This window comes from Syngnathoides biaculeatus, chromosome 12, assembly GCF_019802595.1.
Source record: "Syngnathoides biaculeatus isolate LvHL_M chromosome 12, ASM1980259v1, whole genome shotgun sequence".
NCBI classification, from domain to species: domain Eukaryota; kingdom Metazoa; phylum Chordata; class Actinopteri; order Syngnathiformes; family Syngnathidae; genus Syngnathoides; species Syngnathoides biaculeatus.
Window position 1 is genome coordinate 17620356 of NC_084651.1, and position 18378 is coordinate 17638733.

The following is an 18378-nucleotide window of genomic DNA, read 5'->3' on the forward strand; positions in this document are numbered from 1 at the left end:
CAGCTCACGGTTCCGCCGCCCGGCAGAGCTCGCTCGTCAGACTCTGCGTCATTCCACCCTAAGAACCACCCAAATATTCAACATTCTTTACAGCCACAGGTTCAAATCTGTATGTAAATATTCCTCCGTCTTCCCGATCAACCTATGCTGCTATTTCTTCATCAGATGAGGATAAATCCGAGACATCAGCGCTGGGCATAAATGGTGTCCCATATAATCGAGCGTTTGGAACCCCACGTAACACGTCACATCCACGCACGTAGGTCATGTAACTCGCAAAAATGGCGCACCTGAAAATTTGTAATTGTCGAAAAAAATCTTCTTAAAAACACTATTAAATGAGAGAGAATTTAACATCACATTATCAAGATAGAGTACATATTACATGACGTATTGGGTACATTGTTCCTCCAAACCACCGGAATTTTCCTTTAGGTTGATTTTACCGCTGTCTGTAATTTACTTGAGTGTTTATTTTTCTAACAATATCTTAATTTTACCCCCTACATATGGAAACAGATTATCTTCATTTCTACACTTTTTTAGGGGGGTCAAGATAGGCCCATTAATTTTTTCAACCTCTATGAATCCCGACACAGTTTAAAAAATACACAAATCGAGAGATGAATTTTGAGATTGACTGATTAACTGATTGAGCTCTTTAGGAAGCAGAAAAACGGGTCCAGCAGGCAGCAGCCATAGGGCATTCAGGAACAGTAACTAAGGAGTCTTAATGAATATGATGCAACAGATTCGGAAAAGCGAGCAATTCCATGATGAGTATTTTATATTATTAACAGTAAAAAAAATAAATCTTTACTTTTGTGCAATAAGTACAATGGTGGGTCAGAAGGCACATCTTTGGAAAAACTCACAAAATGATAAATGTTAACTGCAAACATATACAGTGTGTTTGTATTGAAATAGCACTTGACCCAATCAAGTTTGGAATACATCATCTATTATGTGGTGTCCCGTTTTCATTGATGGATTCCTAAAGAAATAATTGTTTTGTGCTTGAACTGTAACATAGACACGTACCTATCCCATGTCCTTTTTTTTTTCCATTTTCCAACCGATGCCACCTAATTTCCCGGTTTTCTGACAGTTTGGTCAGTCCCATGATTTGTAATTATTTTTTGTGGGCACGTGTGTATCCGCATCGATCCTGTATACTGAAGGAGTTGAAGTAAGCAATAAATGGTACCGCCAAACAAACTTTATTAACATCATTGTGTTTGTATTAAAATACCAGTTGACGTAATCAAGTGTGGAAAACAACAATTGCCATGTGGTATCCACTTTCATTGTTGGATTTTTGAAGGTGTTTATGGAAGTTTGCTTTCACGCTGTCCAACATTGCTCTGTTGATTTGGGTGACTTGCAAGTGAATAGATTTTGTGATTGTTTTTCAAAAACATTTGTGCTTTCTACCCCCAACCAGTACTTATCGTACAAAAGGAAAAAAAATAAGAATTACTGTCAATTATCGACAATACTCTTTCTTCCCCACCCTGTATATTTCAGAGCCTGTACTTTTTTTACTTTTAATGAAGTAAATGAGTTGAATTAGGACTTCTGCTCTTAGTATTTTCGTGATGGGGTCTGTATTTGGACTCGTGAGTACTTTTGCCACCTTTGTTTAGTGGAGCAAAATATTGGGCAAAAATATATTCAAAACCAATTTATTTCAACTAAACCAATTTGACTTTTCTGCCACCCATTAACTGTCCAATCCATAATTCGTGAGGGTTATAAGGCATTACAGAGGGTTTACTTTGGTGACAAATCATTACACAAATTGTGCGAGGCTAATCATAAAAAAATGTTGACATTTTACAAGTGATAGCTTTGTGTCGTATTGCACTCATAAGGCAGTTTTTCTACGTGGTATTATAGATTGTGGCTTTGGTGGTTCTGTAAAGAACATTCTAACAATCAATAATGCTTGATTCCTTATTAGCACCAAGTGCTGATTGTCAGACATCACAAATCCATTTGTCTAAACACATTCATAAATGTAGTAAAATACTATGTGGTGAAATATAAATACCTTTGATAGATTGCATTGAAATTATGAGTTAACCGATGTCTATACAAGTGCTCAAATCACATTAGAATTGGTGGAACAAATGTTTCAAAAATGGTGTGGATCACATCAGTGTGATACATTTCCATGAAGTGCAAAGATGACAAAATACAGTAACTCATGTAACAAAAAGCAGCCTCCTAAATGACAATTCATTCTGGTTTTGTCACAAAACAGCTCCAACATTGTCATAAGGTGTGTTGACACAATTTTTGAGTGACTTCAGCTTTAAAGCCCCAAATGTTTGCACTCTTCATGCACTGTATACAAACAAATGTTCTGATTGGGTTGAGGAAAGCGCCATACAATATTGAATCCAGACAAAAGGCAACTACATGTAACATTCAATACGAAAATACTTGTTTTCTTTATTTTATCATAAAGGCCTCTTCATCAAACTCTGAATCTGACTGAAACTTCACATCAACAACACCTTGCTCGTTACAGCTGTCTTATTATGAAGACACTGGCACAATACTGAAGGCAACATTTTTTTTTTTTTTGAAAAGCATGACAGCACAGAGCTCCCATCAGCTAAGTTGGGACTGGCAAAAAAAAAATACCCACACAGTTATGAATGCATGCATCTTTCACAAATATTGTGCAGTGCGTGAGCTGGAGCAGCTGCACGCTTGTTCACTATCAAATAAACACTTCCAGCTTGTAGTTAGGATATCTCCTTTGCCATCTCAACAGTCTCCTTGGTGATCATGCTGGGGTCTCCTTTCTGTGTCAGCCTATCCCCCTCCGCCGAGGCCTCGCTGGCAGGCCTTGTTGATGGTTCCTCCAGTTGTTCCAGTCCCTCCAGTATGGTCTGAACCCGACGGACTCCATCCCGTCTTGCCTGCCGTACATCCGCGCGACCTTCTGGATCGACTGAGTCCAACGCTAAGAGCTCTTTGGTCAGAAGTTCCTCGAGCAACAAGTATTTTTTATCATTCTTTTTACCTTCAAAACTTTTCACCTCTTCTTCCAGTTTCGTAACCCGCTCAACTATCTTCTGTACTTTGGCCAAACCCGGGTGGACAGGACACTGGGCCTCCTGTTCTGCCTCGACCTTTGCAGGTGGTGCCTCTGCGGCAACAGCCGCCGCTTCATGTGCTTCTGGTTCTGACTGCATTTCAACAGTGATGTCGTCAATATTTTGCTCCGCTTGATGGGGCTGCGGGAAGTGTTGTGGTAATTGCTCGGACTGCGGAGATGCCTGAAGGGGGGCCTCCTCGAACTGCTGTGGTTGCTGAGGTGGAGGCTGTTGGAAGTGTTGATGTTGCTGAGGTGGAGGCTGTTGAAAAGGAGGCTTTTGGCCATCAGCGTCTGTGCACGAAGGCTGAGAGACCTGGACATTCTCTGTTTTTTGCAGAGGGCTCATTCGTTCCTGTTCCACTTTTGGAGGTGTCTCTCTCATGATGACATGCTGTGGAAATTCAGAGGTTTAATTACTCCTACCTGGATCCACGTGAACTTCAAAACTGTGTGTATGTCATCAGTATTTACCTGAGGTCTTTCACCCACCACCTGTGTCACAATAGGTGACTGGCTTCTGATACCATGCGGTAGGTGACCAGCGGAGTTATCTCGGTGCTGCGGATACAAAATGGGAGAAGCCCTTTCCCGAGGAGGCTGCATTGCTGCCGAATAGCTGGGCCATTCGTTTTGCTGATGGCGGTGGAAGGGTTGCTGATGCTCTGTATAGGGGACGCGCTGACAGTGGACGGATGGATTCAACTGAGGCGGTGCTTGCATTTGGCCTCCTCCGCCCTCATGAATTACTGGTATGGGGATGTAACCTGCTTGAAGACCAGTGCTGCTGGGCCGTGGGAGTTGGTGATGCGGGCCAGTATAAATCTGGAAAACATTTCAACAGGATATTGGGAAAGCTTAATGCTCATTTATTTTCAGTCCAATGCCCAACTACTTTATTGCAATTTAAACTTTAAAGCACTTTGCAGACCAACCTCTGCTGTTTGCGTTGCAGGTGAGCTGACTTTTCCTGGCCCCGAGAAGCAGCTCTCAACTGGTCCGTGTACAGGGGATCGAGGCCTACAATGAAATCCTGGTGTGGGCGACGGTATCCGCCCCTCTGTGCGGATATTCTGTGCAGTGGTTGGTTGGATGAAAGAATAGCACGGGTGCTGTTGCTGTTTGAGATCTGCACCCTCGTGGAAGACTGGGATTGGGACATAACCAGGGCGAAGGATGGGGTGCTTCATCTCTTTCACAAAGGTCTTCTGTGTCTCCTGAGGGCTTGGTTCTGGAGGTATGTTGGGTCCGTTTGTTGACACTTCTCTCACCTGATGTAAACATGAATTGAAATATAATAGCAATGTAAGTATCAAACCTGACAATCCTCTCATTAAAGTACATTAGATACATCCATCCATTTTGTTTACCGCTCATCCTCACTAGTTGCAAGTGCCCTTGAGCTGGGATTCGAACCCCGGTCCTTATAACTGCGAGGCAGATATGCTAACCAGTCATCCATGTGCCGCCTACATTACAAACATCATAGTAAATCATATAAACTCAGTTTCAACTATCCATGAAGCTTAACTTTAAGAAGGATTTTTTTCTCAGGTGTTTTGACAAATAATGGAGCAATTATTATCTATAATACAAAAATGAGTTCATTTTGTATTTACGTAAGAGCAGAGGCAGTACTGCTTGGACCTCGTAAATTATTCAACCCCCTTACTCTTCTGTAAAGATATTTAAATTTAAATTGAGTCAATCCAAAATACAGTGCAAACAGATATTCACCCATCCATTTTCTGGACTGCTTGTCCTCCCGAGGGGTCACGCATGAGCTGGAGCATACCTCAGGAGACGTTGGACGAGATCGCGACGATCGCAAGGGACTTATAGGCAAACAACCATTAACAGTCATGTACGCATTCACACCTATGGACAATTAAGTCATCAATCCATCTAAGAAATCATGCATGTTTTGGGAATGCGTGAGGAAGCCCCAGTAGCCTGAGAAAACGCACACAAGCAATGGGGACAACATGTAAATGCCCCTCACACAATAGTCGCCCACCCCCATTCAAACCCCTGACCTCAAAAATGTGAGGAAGATGTGCTAACCACTTATTCCTTATTCCATGCCTCCTATCGATAAACATGTAATATTTTTTTAAGTGTAAAAATGTATCTAGAAAACCAAATCCTTAATATGAGTTGTCTGAATCCTGACAAATGTTCTTCCCTCGTTTATCAGGGGTTGCTTTCCAAACCACCTCCAAGATAGATGAAATCCTCAAAGTAATGAAATTAAGTCAAGACTTGTGTATTTCTGAACAGATTTTCAAATGTACTTTTTTGTCAATGCAAAAATGTGTGCTCTCGGTACATAACATTTGAAAAAGAGTAACAACAATATTTTTCCGTGTGAAAGTTTACTCCTAGTTCCCTTGTCGTAATTGTGCATCATTCTACACAAGCATATGCAATTTATTGGCATCCTTGGTCTTTTTTCTTCTTGCTCTTTACGCACATTAAACACACTGATTACTTTGACATTCCTAGCTTTGTGTCGCTATATGCACGCCGCTCAAAAGGGGCATGTTGTATCTACCTTTTCATATCTGTTGGCCATTCTGTGTTGAGTGATTTGGTGTCAGTTTCGGCAAGCCACAAATCCTTTGTGAGTATGAGGTTGTGTTTATTCTGTCATTGTTTGCAAATGAAAATGCACCAGGGGTTCTGTCTGTCCTTGAACACCTGTGGAAGGATTACAATTTGTTCAAGTGGTAGGCTATATTCACTTAGCTCACAATGTTTTCTTTATTGTGGCCGTCCAGTTGTGTCATGTCAGCTAATTGGCTTTCACTGCAATTGTTATTTTATGAGGTTTAAAATAATCCCAACGTTTGGACATCCTGTCTTTTATGTACTCTTTCCTCTTAGCTCGTCCTGAATACTCTGCAGTAGCTGTACACATGAAAAAATAAGTAATGCAAATTTCTGGGATATAGTGAAAGTCTGATAAAAATATATATATATATATGCTACATAAAATTTGATGGGGATAAAACAAAACTGCAATACAGTGAAGTGAAAAAGTGAAGTGTAATTTGGCAAGGGAAGACTATAAATGCAAAGGTATTTATAGATTAAAGATGAAAATATAGCCTACAGAGCATAGGATTTTGTATTTCATAAATGTATATCTCTGCCAGGAAGATTCTGCCATGTGTGGCCTATATTCATGTTATTATAAATGTTGTTTCTTTACTCAGTTGTTCAGACAGTTTGCTCTTGCTCTAACGACAATAACAAAGATATATGCAAACAGAATATTATCATACACAGGAACACCAGTAAATGCCCGTTGCTCATCATGCTGCTCATGTGAATTTGCAGTGAAAAAGTACTTTGCATTGTTGTCAACGTGACACAAGTGTTTCAACACAACTGCCAGTGACAGCCGAGAAGGAATACAAGCAACGGGTTTATTCATAGTTCATTGACAACAACCTTCAAAGACGTAAATGAGAAAATTACATTTTCTGTAAAACTACCATTAATGAGTTTTTTCTCCCCACTGAAACAAAAATTGTGAAATTTCCAGGAGTGACCCTTTGCCCTCTACCATTTGAGTATGGGACTGCACACACTACGCAGCAGCGTTGCACCCATTTTATCCACTGACAGCTGTCTTCTTTCTAGCAGCTTCTGCATTCCACGGCGAAGTCTCGCCGAAGATTAACAAGTGGCAGCATGCGAGCCCATTTGCAGTCTCTCGTCAGTCCATCACTACTTCCCTTTTTTTTCTGCCGTGCTTCTAATGAATGTGATATATACTGTTCTGTAATGTGCCGTAACATACAGACGACACACTATCTGGCTCCAGTACGGGTCCCACGTCAAAGCCTTGTAAGGGAAAAGTTTAATATGAGGACGTCGCGGTGTTTGTCGCCATAAAAGAGCTGATATTATAAGTCAAAGGTGGTCTTTACATATACTGCAGGATGAGTCACCGAGTAATTATGTAGTTAGATCAGCACTCGGGGACAAAACGGGGTTGGTGAGCCGTCCTAAAAGGCTCGTTAGGAGAATGTGCGTGAGTGTACGTGTGTGCGCGTGTGTGTGAGGGGGAGTAAAGGGGCAAACATGGCCTGTAGTCAACACCGTTCACGGCATATACACTAAGAAGCGAACTGCGCACCTCGGAGCGTTTCACGGGTCGCAACAGTCGGTGGCGTAATGTGTGTAATGATGGTGACATAATAACACACGCGCCCCAAAACAACAACTTGATCGCGTCGCCGTTACCTTTTTCGTGTCGTGTCTCGGGTCATTCCACGTTGTCGTGCGGTTGTTGTGATCCACGAAGAAGGGCCAGCCGGTCTGAGGGTCAATTTTGACTTCCCATCCGAGGGGCAAAGGGTCGTTGTCGTTATTGGCCATTGTCGGTGTCGGCGGCGACTGCGTCTTCATGCCGTTCATAGCTTCTGGCTGCCCAGCACTGAGACATTTAATACCAGCGACGGAGGCTTTAAAGATTCCTCCAAGTGACGTGGAAAAGTGGGCTGGAAGTTTCTGGAAATAGCCAGGGTAATGTCGGGGGCGGACAGCGCTGGATCCAGAGGCATGGCTTCGCTAACCGATGTCGCAGCACACAGCCAAACCCCAAGCACACTAGCACACGCGCAGTAAACACCTTTCGCCATTTCAATGGTGGTCTCGCTCGGTGTTTTACAACACCACACATTTCAAACTTGGATTTACCCTCTCCAAAGTTGTCTTTGCAAAGGGTCCAAATTAGGAGGAGGGTATTTGCCGAACCATCAAGATCTGCGCACTAAATAAGCTTTGCCGTGACTTCTACTTGTGGCGTGATCAACGTGACCGCAACATGGTGACATTTATTAATAACTCCTATACGACGGATTTTTTTTTTTCAAGTGTATACCTGCGATATCGTCCGCAGGTCAAATAACGTTGCACGGTGATCATAACTAGCTTACTGTGTGCAAATACAGTAAACCTGTTTACAAATATCTCTACATTATCCACCAGCGACATACGGTGCCAGGCAGAACAATTAAATGAAGTGGATGATGGTACGATTTGTATCCCACCTGTTGCCCTTACCAGAATAGTTGTGTGCAAAGGTGGGGGTTGGGGGGGGGGGCAGACAGGGCACTGCTAACCAACAAAACACTCCCACACCACCCACAGCACGATCACCATCATCAATTTATCACCCTACCAAAGTAATTGCCATGGACACTGTAATAAACAATCTGACGAGAAGATTGTTCCACCAGACCAAAGATTTCATTTGATGTCAGGAGATTTTGTGATGAAGTTTACATAGTTTGCTACTGCCTTTTGACAGCCTGATCAACCAACAGGGTGGGAAACACACGTCTCCAGCAAGGACGCTTCTCTGCGTTGGCCCATCCCCAAGTTGTATTTGTTGGAAGTAAACATTTGAGGTGGAACCAATGAGCACTCGTTTAAAAAGGCTTCTTAAAGCGCAGTTACCTAAGGTCAACTTACATTTTTTTCAAAGTACGCCTTCTCATGTCAAAATAATGAAACCCAGAATTAATTCAAAACCTTTTGTAAAACAACGATTCTTAATGAGATATAGGCTATAAATATAAGCGTTTACCCATTTTGTAGCGCACTCAATTACATTTTTGCACATAAACATTCACAGTTGTCAATACAGTAAGTAATGTTTGTGCAGATAGATTTATTTAATATTTTGGTAATAAGTAAATTTCATTCGGCTTATCTCGTTAGGGGTCGCCACAGCGTGTCATCTCAGATGAACGCACATATTTGTTTGGCACTGTTTATAATAATAATAATTAGTTAATTTTGTTGATAGCTGTATTTTTCTGCCATCCCCAGAGGCCCGTGGGATTCATGAATAGATTTGGAGTCTGTCTAGTCTGGTTTGGCTATGACTACTATTAGTAATGACCGTAACTAATAAAATGCTCTACAATGTGGAGCCTTAATACATGGAGAAAGGTCTCTTAGATTCCAAACTAGACACTGATAGTTAAAACAATGGTTCATTTTTAGGGTTGGAGTTTAAAGTTTGATTTTTTTTTTCCTTTAAATAATAAATTTCGTAAGTTTAACTGTCGTTCACGCTGTCGACTAAGCACGCATGCGCTCTCGATACTCGTGACGTTTCATGTGACGTAAGGTTAGTGTCTGGTTAGCTAGCTTGTGGCTAGTTAGCAACTTGTTAAGACGTACCCAGGAGTCGAGAAACTCGAGCTTTCCAGCAAATAGATAACTTTTTAAAATTGCCTTTGGTGACTGTCAACATCGACCATGGACGATGATTGCTACCCCAAAACACTGTAAGTTGTAAGTTTTATCAAGCTCGGTAACGTATGTTGTGCTAATTTCGGAAAAGAGTTTGCTAACTTGACTCGTGGTGGCAACGTGAAAGCTGATGTTTACTGGTTTATATTTAAATGAGTAGCGAAGTTCAAGACAACAGTGTTTGCCAAAATGTGAGTTAACGGCCATTGTTGTTCGTAGAATAATGTGCCGTCATCGTGAGTGGCGTCAACCCACGCAAATGTCATTAGCGGATAAGTTAGCATGTTAGCCCATGGTTCGTGTTAAGCGAACGTAACTAAAAGTTACATGGACAAACAAGGTGATATTTGTTCGTAAAATGCACATAAAGTCTTTGTATAGTGTCGATGGTTCTTTCATTGTCGTCGTTGTTGAGTTGTTTGCGTACTCTCACGTCCGGTAATTTCTGTCCAGGTACGTGGGAAACCTCTCCAGAGATGTGACAGAAATTCTGATTCTACAGCTCTTTGCACAAATAGGGCCTTGTAAAAGCTGTAAAATGATCACAGAGGTAAGTAAGCACAGGCTGTGCCTACTTGGATAATGGAGTATAAATGGACAAAATACATGTAAATAAATTTTGTAAAAGACTGTAGAGTTTACTGTATGTTATGTGGAGTGTTGACAAAGAAAGTTACTGTGATTGAATATAATAGTCTAATTTAATCCTCAAGATCCCTTGCCCTAAATCTAATGGCTGGAATTTTAGTCTGTCATTTACCTTATACAGTACAACATATCGGAATGCTGAACTATTAGTAACTATCTGCCCTATTTTCTGTTACAGCATACAACCAATGACCCCTATTGCTTTGTAGAATTCTATGAGCACAGAGATGCTGCAGCAGCACTAGCAGCTATGAATGGAAGAAAAATACTTGGAAAGGTGGGATACATATCTGGAACACATTTAGTCTTTGATGCCTGCCTGGTTGCTTGAAATGTAATGTTTTCTGCCTTCTTTAGGAGGTCAAAGTAAATTGGGCCACCACTCCCAGTAGCCAAAAGAAAGACACATCCAGTAAGTATTATGAGTTATGAGTGTACTGAAATTGAAAGGCAAGATATTTTTCAAATTGGTTTTGTCATTGTAGATCATTTCCATGTGTTTGTTGGTGACCTCAGCCCTGAGATTACCACTGAAGATGTGAGAGCTGCATTTGCACCATTTGGGAAAATCTCGTAAGGTTTTTTTCTTTTCTCTTTTTCAGCCTTAACATTATTAGTAAGTAAGAACCATGTTTTTGTTACCTGTTTTCAAACACTTGTATGACTACAGTACAACATAGTTATATTATGAAACGTTTTATAAGAGTTTAATGTGCCACTTCATTAGGATGACTAAAGAATGACATTTTTAGCTGTTTCCAAGCCATAAATAATAACAATAATGAAAAAAAAAAACTATGTGTGTTGTCCACAGGTAAAACACATTTGAAAAAAATGAGTTGGAAGGAAGACAAAGGCATACCGCCGCAGAGTTATGAAAGGGTTGTCTCATTTTTCTGACATTTTAAATTGCTAATTCAGGATTACAGTTGGAGCTTTGCCAGTATTTTTGTTTATTGCCTTCATGGGCCACCAAAAGATTTGAGGAGAAACCATTGAGATGTGATTGAAGTGTATACGCTTAGTTTTTAGAGTGTTCCCACAAATATGGCATTTACCATTTAGGAAATAATGGCAGATTATTCAGTTAACCCTTTTTTCCATGGGCTCGTATGACATATTTGTAAATAGAGCCATCTTCTTTGATACTTAAGATACAATTTTTTGGGGGGGGGTCCATATTAGGCAGATGACCTGGCCATTGTAGAGTAATTAATATATTACCATCAAAAAATTGAGTTGTTATTATGGAGGACAAAGTAGGTGGCTTCTGGTATTTATTCATAATGGGGATTCCGAACTTTCAGAATTGTGGTTTTTGCATAGTGTCTTTATTTCCGTAATTGTAAATGCTATTTTTGTGAAATCTTAAATTCAAAATAAACATCTAACTACACTTAAATCGCATCTCAGTTAGATCTGACTGATTGGTCACAAATCCATTGTGGTAGTTTATGTTCCTAAATCCTCAGTCAGTGTCCAAATACTTATTCTTCATCACAGTGTGCATGTAAACATAGCTGTAGCGCTGTCAACATAATTTGAGCCATCACGTGACGCAAGCATTTGATCGTGTAATCATAGACTCGTGCACACTGAAGTCTATGAAAAAATACTGTCTGAAAGAAATGTACTGACCCGGTCCAAAGTTGTTGTTTGCCAATCACCTAATGAAGTACTCTCTTCCAGTTGTTCACGTGTTTTATGCTTTGTGTCAGCTAGTGTTGCTCTTCTTTGCATATTTAGTATTTGGTAAGTGTCAGCACATTGTAAGCTGTGTTTATGAACCTGAATAGCCTTTAGATGTGGGTCTCAGTGAAGTAATAGCATTTTGGTTATTTTACAGAAATGCTCATAGGATTGGACAGGAGCTTGAAGGCTAACAGCAAGGAACTGTGCACTCTGGAGACTCAGATGTAGTTTTTTCTCTATTTATTCCATTTTTCCTGTCTTTATTTGGAGATGCTCTGTATTTAGGTGATGCAGCATAGGTTATCACAGTCAATATCAAATGTATTCATCTAAATTTATATTCAAGTGTTTGATTTGTAAATTGCATATTGAATTTTGTCACATGAAGCTCTTCATCCAAAAATTCTGAAAATTGTCCATTTCTCAAAATTTCCAGCTCCCCAAATCCCATACTCCACATTGGTGGCTAAGAATTGACCAAGGAAAATAAAGAAATCTGGCCATGTATGCCATTTAATTCCTTTTTTCTTCTTCTGTATTCTATCCATTTTTAATTGGTAGGAGATGAGGCTAATTTAAGAATGCATGGTAGTGTACAGCATATCTTTCGTGAGAGTCAAAGTGGTGCTCTTGTGGCATTCATTTAATACATCTGAAGATGTGTAAAACCTATCTGTAGACTGCATGTACACCTACTTCATTCCTGCTTTTGAGTCAGTGAGTCAGCTCTCAGTCCAGGGTCCTGATAGCTACCAGTAATATCGGACAGCGTAGATGATACACCGTTCAGTCTGTCTTTTGTGTGGCTCCTTTTATATGATTTGCAGTATTTTAGTTTTGTATGATGCAGTGTTACTGGAATACTCACTAAAAATGTGTTGCCGTTTCACTCCAGAGATGCTCGAGTTGTGAAGGACATGGCGACAGGCAAATCAAAGGGGTATGGATTTGTGTCCTTCTACAACAAACTGGTAAGGCTCCAGTGCCACAACACAGATGAAAGGTTATTTATTTTCCTGTTTATTACTCCTTTTTTTTCTGGCAAATACTGTATATTTAGACAATTAGAATGGAATAGTTACACACACACATACACACAGTCGTATGAACCTACATAACTTCCTACTCTAACATTGTTGAGAATGCCAGGCATAGAATCATTTGTATTTATTAGCTTTAACTTGATTACTCAATTTCCTCAAATAGTGGCCGTTTTCCAATTGACCCCTCCGTACAGGGCACTTAACCACGCTTCCTGAAGTGACGTCACGCCACGTGCGCTGACGTCAGACAAACAATTAGCAAAAATAGAAAGGAATAGAGCGAAACTGTCCGATTTACCGGCTGATTTCTCACTCGCATTCTTAGCTAACAGTGAAATATCGTTGAAAAGCAGACAGCAGGGCTTCAAGTATTTCAGCGAGTGGTATTTACATGCATATCGACGGAGAAACCATTGATATTAGCGCGAGATCTTTCCAGAGTCAGAGGAAGACCGAGAAGCCACATAATATAATCTATTATAACCCAAAGAAGTTGTTTCTCTCGTTTTCTTTGTGTAACGTCACGCGCTCCCCTCAATAATTATTCTTGAATTAGTGCCGAAGCTACGTAAGTCCCGACCGAGTACGACAATCACTACTTTAGTGTCCTCAAACATCCTTCCTTCAGTCTTGGTGTCTCGGTGCACGTCGAAGGCTTTTAGGACTGCTAGTCCGGTTTAGCTTAGCTCATTAGCCGCGAACAATGGGACATGTTTGTGCAGTCAGATCATCGCAAAATATCGCTCAACACAGATCAAGTGTGACAATCATTCACACGTAGCTGTATTATGAAAGCGAAGAACTGCTAATTCATTTATATGAGACATGTATTGAAAATCAAATATGGGGCATACATTAGTGCTAATCCATCAGAGACATTTTCCGTACTCGGTCTTCTGTTCCGGTTGATTTATATGGATTCAGTTGATGATGCGGTCCTCCACAAAGTTTGATCCATCAAAGACATTTTTCGTACTGGGTCTTCGGTTTTGGAAAAGGTACAAATTGAACTCCACCAACTAGCCTTTCAGGATACCTGTCGTCACTATTATAAAGTCTGTGACTACACCTCTTAACCATATCTATTGTTAAAGAACCCAAATACGCGATAAAACGCCAACAGAAGCTATACTGGACCATGCAGCGTTGTCTGAGTCTGAGATTATGCAGATCTCTGGCCTCTGATTGGTCAGTGACGCGGATTTCTACGGGGGGGTCAATTACTCATTGGCCGTGTAATCCGCACACAGAAACGTGGCCGAAGGCGACGGATGTGGACCATCATAAAAAAGTATCATTGGCAACTAGGGCTGTCACTATTGACATTTTTTATTACATTGAATCACTTATTAATCCTTAATTGAATAGTAAACCCATACACTATCACTAAAGCTATGTCTGCGTGCGTGTGTGTATATATTACATTTGAAATGATAAATGTATAAAAAAAAAATAAGTGAAGTATTATTATTATTGATTGGCTGGCAACCACTTAAGGATGTACATTACCTTTTGTGTGTGTGTGTGTGTGTGTGTGTTGTGCTCTGTGAGTGACAGGGAGAAAAAGGCAGACACACAAACACAAAATTTGCGTCCAATGGGTCGTTCACTCGTGAAAACTAGTTGCAGAACCCTGCATGGTTCAGCCACACTTCTGTGTGTGTGGCAGGTTTAAGACCTGTAAACATCTTCCTTTTCTCGGAGGGAACTGCTGAGCCAATTTGAACTATATTCCTTGTCACCAAAACAGCAACGCCAAGCATGTGCTTCAAGTGTGGATGATTAGCGCGTGTTGTAAACGACTTCCCCAGCACTATTCAAGAAGATCATACTTGATGGGACAGTAATCTTAATCAGCGTTCCAATAGACTCAAATGAGTTTACCGTGATATTGTCTCGATCCATTTGTTCTGGGCCATTAGTTTTCATTTTTTATAGGCGTTTCGCTACATTCTGCAGAATGGTCCTTTTATCATAATACTTTATAAACATGTACGTAGAGCTAAATATCTCCTCCCTTCTGCGGTTAAGTAAACCTGGTCACTATTTGTGGAAATTAAGCATGTTAATTTATTGAGTGCTAATATTACTAATCAATATAGTTTAGACACTTTTTATTAATAAGTAATTTCAGGATGGGAGCAGGTTCAACTTTTTGGATTTGTTCCTTTAGGATGCTGAGAACGCCATCGTTCACATGGGCGGGCAGTGGCTGGGAGGACGCCAAATCAGGACCAATTGGGCAACACGAAAGCCACCTGCTCCCAAAAACACTCAGGACAGTAAGTTTTGAATTCAAATGGTCTGCTTAACCCAAGAGAACCCAAGACTTCCAAATCCTCTTTTAAAATTGCGACCCCATGGGTTCTCTAGAGTTAAAATAATCTTTGCGGAAATGGAGTGTGAAGGTTTTCTTCGTTTGTTTGTTTCAATTGTTTTTTTCTTTTTAATCAATTTCAGATGGCTCAAAACAATTGAGGTTCGAGGATGTTGTGAGCCAGTCCAGTCCACAGAACTGTACTGTGTATTGTGGAGGGATCCAGTCTGGACTGTCTGGCAAGTTGCCCTCATCTGTAGTAGTACTAATAATAGTTTTGCTGGATTTCTGTCAGTTTTGAAAAATGTACAATAAATTGCTTTTTTGTTTTGTTAATCATCCCAGATCAATTAATGCGGCAGACCTTCTCACCATTTGGTCAGATCATGGAAATCAGAGTCTTCCCAGAGAAGGGATATTCTTTCATCAGGTATTTGGAACTTTGGCCTCTAACAACTCTCAACCAAGTTCTGTGTTGAATAAAAATGGCTGACACACGCCTCTCCTCGAAAGGTTTTCCTCCCATGACAGTGCAGCCCACGCCATTGTGTCAGTAAATGGCACAGGCATTGAAGGGCATATAGTGAAGTGCTTCTGGGGAAAAGAATCTCCTGATATGACCAAAGGTTCACAGCAGGTACTTTGATTTTGATATTGTACTCGCGTACATCATTTGGACTCAAGTCTACTATTTTCTCCTGATTGATTGATGTTTAAATCACAGGTTGAATATGGTCAGTGGGGGCAGTGGAATCAGGTTTACGGAAGTCCGCAGCAGCAATATGGGCAGCAGTATGTGACTAATGGATGGCAAGTTCCCTCCTACAGCATGTATGGCCAGTCATGGAATCAGCAAGGATTCGGAGTAGAGTATGTACCCAAGTCGTGCAGCCCAAAACTGACATGATACTCCCTCAAATTTAGAGCAATTTTGCAAACTATTCCTTGTATGCAATGAACATGCTTATTGATGATACTTATCATCATGGATTTCGCAGGCAATCCCAGTCGCCCGGCTGGGTCGGAGGATTCGGCTCTCAATCAACTCAGGCTTCAGCGTCAGCGAGTCCAGTCGTATCCAACCTGAGCAACTTCAACATGACTGGTTATCAGACACAGTGAGCCGGTCCTAACGCAAGCCTATTACCGGTCAAACCATATTCTTCAAGCCTCGATTTACCTCATAGGAAAAATAACAGTTGAATCGATAGTGCCCATTTCTCCAAGAATGTTTAAAATGTTTTGTTTTTTTTTCTAAAATGAAAAGTTCACCTACAGTTTATGGTTATGCTCCAAACTACAAAATTAAGTCTAGCCAACATCAAATTAATCCTCTTCTCACTCCTGTGTTGCACATTGGCCCCTTTGTGTGATTCATTTTAGCAGGAATTAAAAAGTAATAATTGCGCACAGGTTATATGACCTTCATGAGACACATAATCTCCTGCTCGCCTACATTCTGGCACGTGACATCCAATGCATCTTGTAATACACAGGTAGGAAACTTGCCTTTTTACTGATGTGAACCAGAGCAAAGGGACAGTAGGTGACAGTAAATGCAGTAGTCCTACGGAACAGGTGCAGTAGCTGTGGGTGAAACCCTCAAGATCACCCCCCCCCCCAAAAAAAAAAAAAAAAACCTAATCACATCTAAAATCTGAGTAAAGCTTTAACAAATTAAAATGAGTCCTCATTCTACATGCAAAACTATGATTTGTTTTTGCTGGAATCTCACTAAGATGTTGTTTCGAGCAATATATACTTTGCAATGTTCTTCGTAGTTCCAAAACAAATGTATGATATTTTCTAATTGTTAGTTGCAGTCCTTTCAGAATGTTAATGTACTACATTTGTTTGGCGCATTTTCCATTTTATACAGCGGGTAAGAAGTCAGAGTTGCAATTTGAGTACAAGTCTGTGCAAATCCAAAAGAGTCTCATTGCGGCAGTTTCAATGAGCCACGGCCACCTTGCAGCGTTGGTGCGCGTTCAGCTGACAGCCATAGTCACTGCATTTTTTATATGAATGAAAAGTGCTTTGTAAATAGAACTCCTGAAATAGTTTGCAGCGCACAACAATTTCTAGAGTGCTGTGGCTTTAAAAAGCATTACAACAGTGGAGGTATCTCTGTTTACTTTTATAAGTAAGGGTAATGTTATTTACACTGCTTGTCCCCCACCCCCTTCCTCTTCTGAGTGATCAACAGCATGTTCTTAGTAAGGTTTTGATATGTTATGTTTGTGAGCCTTTCTCGTAGCAAAGGGAAAAACTCCAGGATAGGCTCACTGTTGCATTTAATTCAAGCGTTTAAATTAAACAAACCAATTGATCGTCTTTTCACGGATAATCTTTATGCTGAGTCTGGGCTGGTTTCCTAGAGGAATCTCAAGTCTTCTGCCTTTTTCTTTATTCCTTGCAGACCAATCCCGTTTAGAGCATTTTCTAATCCCCCCCACCTTTGTAAAGATAAATAGATCTTACATCCTTGAAGATGTGATTGCCTAATTTATTTTATGCTTATCACGTTATGGAAAGGATCTGTAAATATGGCAACTTTTTTAAAAAAGACTGCAAGCACTACTTTTGCCCCTCGGTGCACTCTGAAGGGTAATCCCAGGCACCCTTCCATTTGGCTTGAAACGATGTGCCATTTGTTTTATCACGTGTAAAAGTAAACATACTTAATTTATTTTTAGTTTTATTTTTTGGTAAGGGGGGGGGCTTTGTTTGAGCTGGTTAGATTAACAGTAATAACAGGATAATTGAAAAGCATCCTGCAAACTCCAGTAATCTTGTACATAACTAAGGGTAGGATATGAAAAATGTCATCCGTAAATATCAGCAATGTCATCCAGGGGTGCCTCTTCATTGATTTTTCCCAATTGTAAATTGTCCACTGAGGAATCAGCATTTTTCTTGAAATAGCAGGAAACCGACGTTTTCGCTTGAACTGCACGATTGTGGCGTGTCGTTATTTGTTGCATAAGATATTGAATGTAACGACAACTTGCTTTCATGACTAATAATAAGTGATATTAAATAAAAGCTGGGAATGGTTTTCATTAGAAAATAGAAAACACAAGTCACTTGAAATAAAGATGTTCAAACCAGATGTTTTAGTATTTTTATTGAGTTGCATTTATATTTTCATCTAACCAACACATTTTACTCTTCTACTGTCTTTGAGCTTTTGCGGCTCTTAGCTGGACCGATATGGTAGATTATTTAACCTTTTATTGCATATTAACATTTTTAAAAAAAACTGCCACTCTACGCAAACTTTTGAGTAAATG

At 40.3% G+C, this 18378-nt stretch overlaps 2 protein-coding genes across 5 annotated transcripts; one reads left to right on the forward strand and one right to left on the reverse strand.

The window, feature by feature from the left end:
* Positions 1-394: 394 nt before the first annotated feature.
* bag3 (BCL2 associated athanogene 3) lies at positions 395-8182 on the reverse strand. The gene is made up of 4 exons (XM_061837208.1): positions 7364-8182; positions 4045-4380; positions 3584-3934; positions 395-3503 (listed from the first exon to the last, which is right to left on the reverse strand). The coding sequence occupies exons 1-4, from the start codon at positions 7535-7537 to the stop codon at positions 2757-2759; spliced, it is 1608 nt and encodes a 535-aa protein (XP_061693192.1). The 5' UTR covers positions 7538-8182; the 3' UTR covers positions 395-2756.
* Positions 8183-9225: 1043 nt separating this feature from the next.
* On the forward strand, positions 9226-18197 carry tial1 (TIA1 cytotoxic granule-associated RNA binding protein-like 1). 4 transcript variants are annotated; one of them, XM_061837209.1, is made up of 12 exons: positions 9226-9420; positions 9839-9935; positions 10212-10310; positions 10391-10445; positions 10519-10606; positions 12621-12696; positions 14942-15050; positions 15229-15324; positions 15431-15515; positions 15599-15722; positions 15810-15955; positions 16084-18197. In XM_061837209.1, exons 1-12 carry the CDS (start codon positions 9392-9394, stop codon positions 16205-16207), a joined length of 1128 nt encoding a protein of 375 aa, XP_061693193.1. In that variant the 5' UTR covers positions 9226-9391; the 3' UTR covers positions 16208-18197. The 4 variants fall into 4 exon arrangements, with proteins under 4 accessions (XP_061693193.1, XP_061693194.1, XP_061693195.1 ...); XM_061837210.1 differs by lacking the exons at positions 9226-9420; positions 9839-9935; positions 10212-10310 and adding exons at positions 10848-11785; positions 11880-11949 and having other exon boundaries at positions 10427-10445; XM_061837211.1 differs by lacking the exons at positions 9226-9420; positions 9839-9935; positions 10212-10310 and adding exons at positions 10848-11949; positions 12162-12229 and having other exon boundaries at positions 10431-10445.
* Positions 18198-18378: the final 181 nt, after the last annotated feature.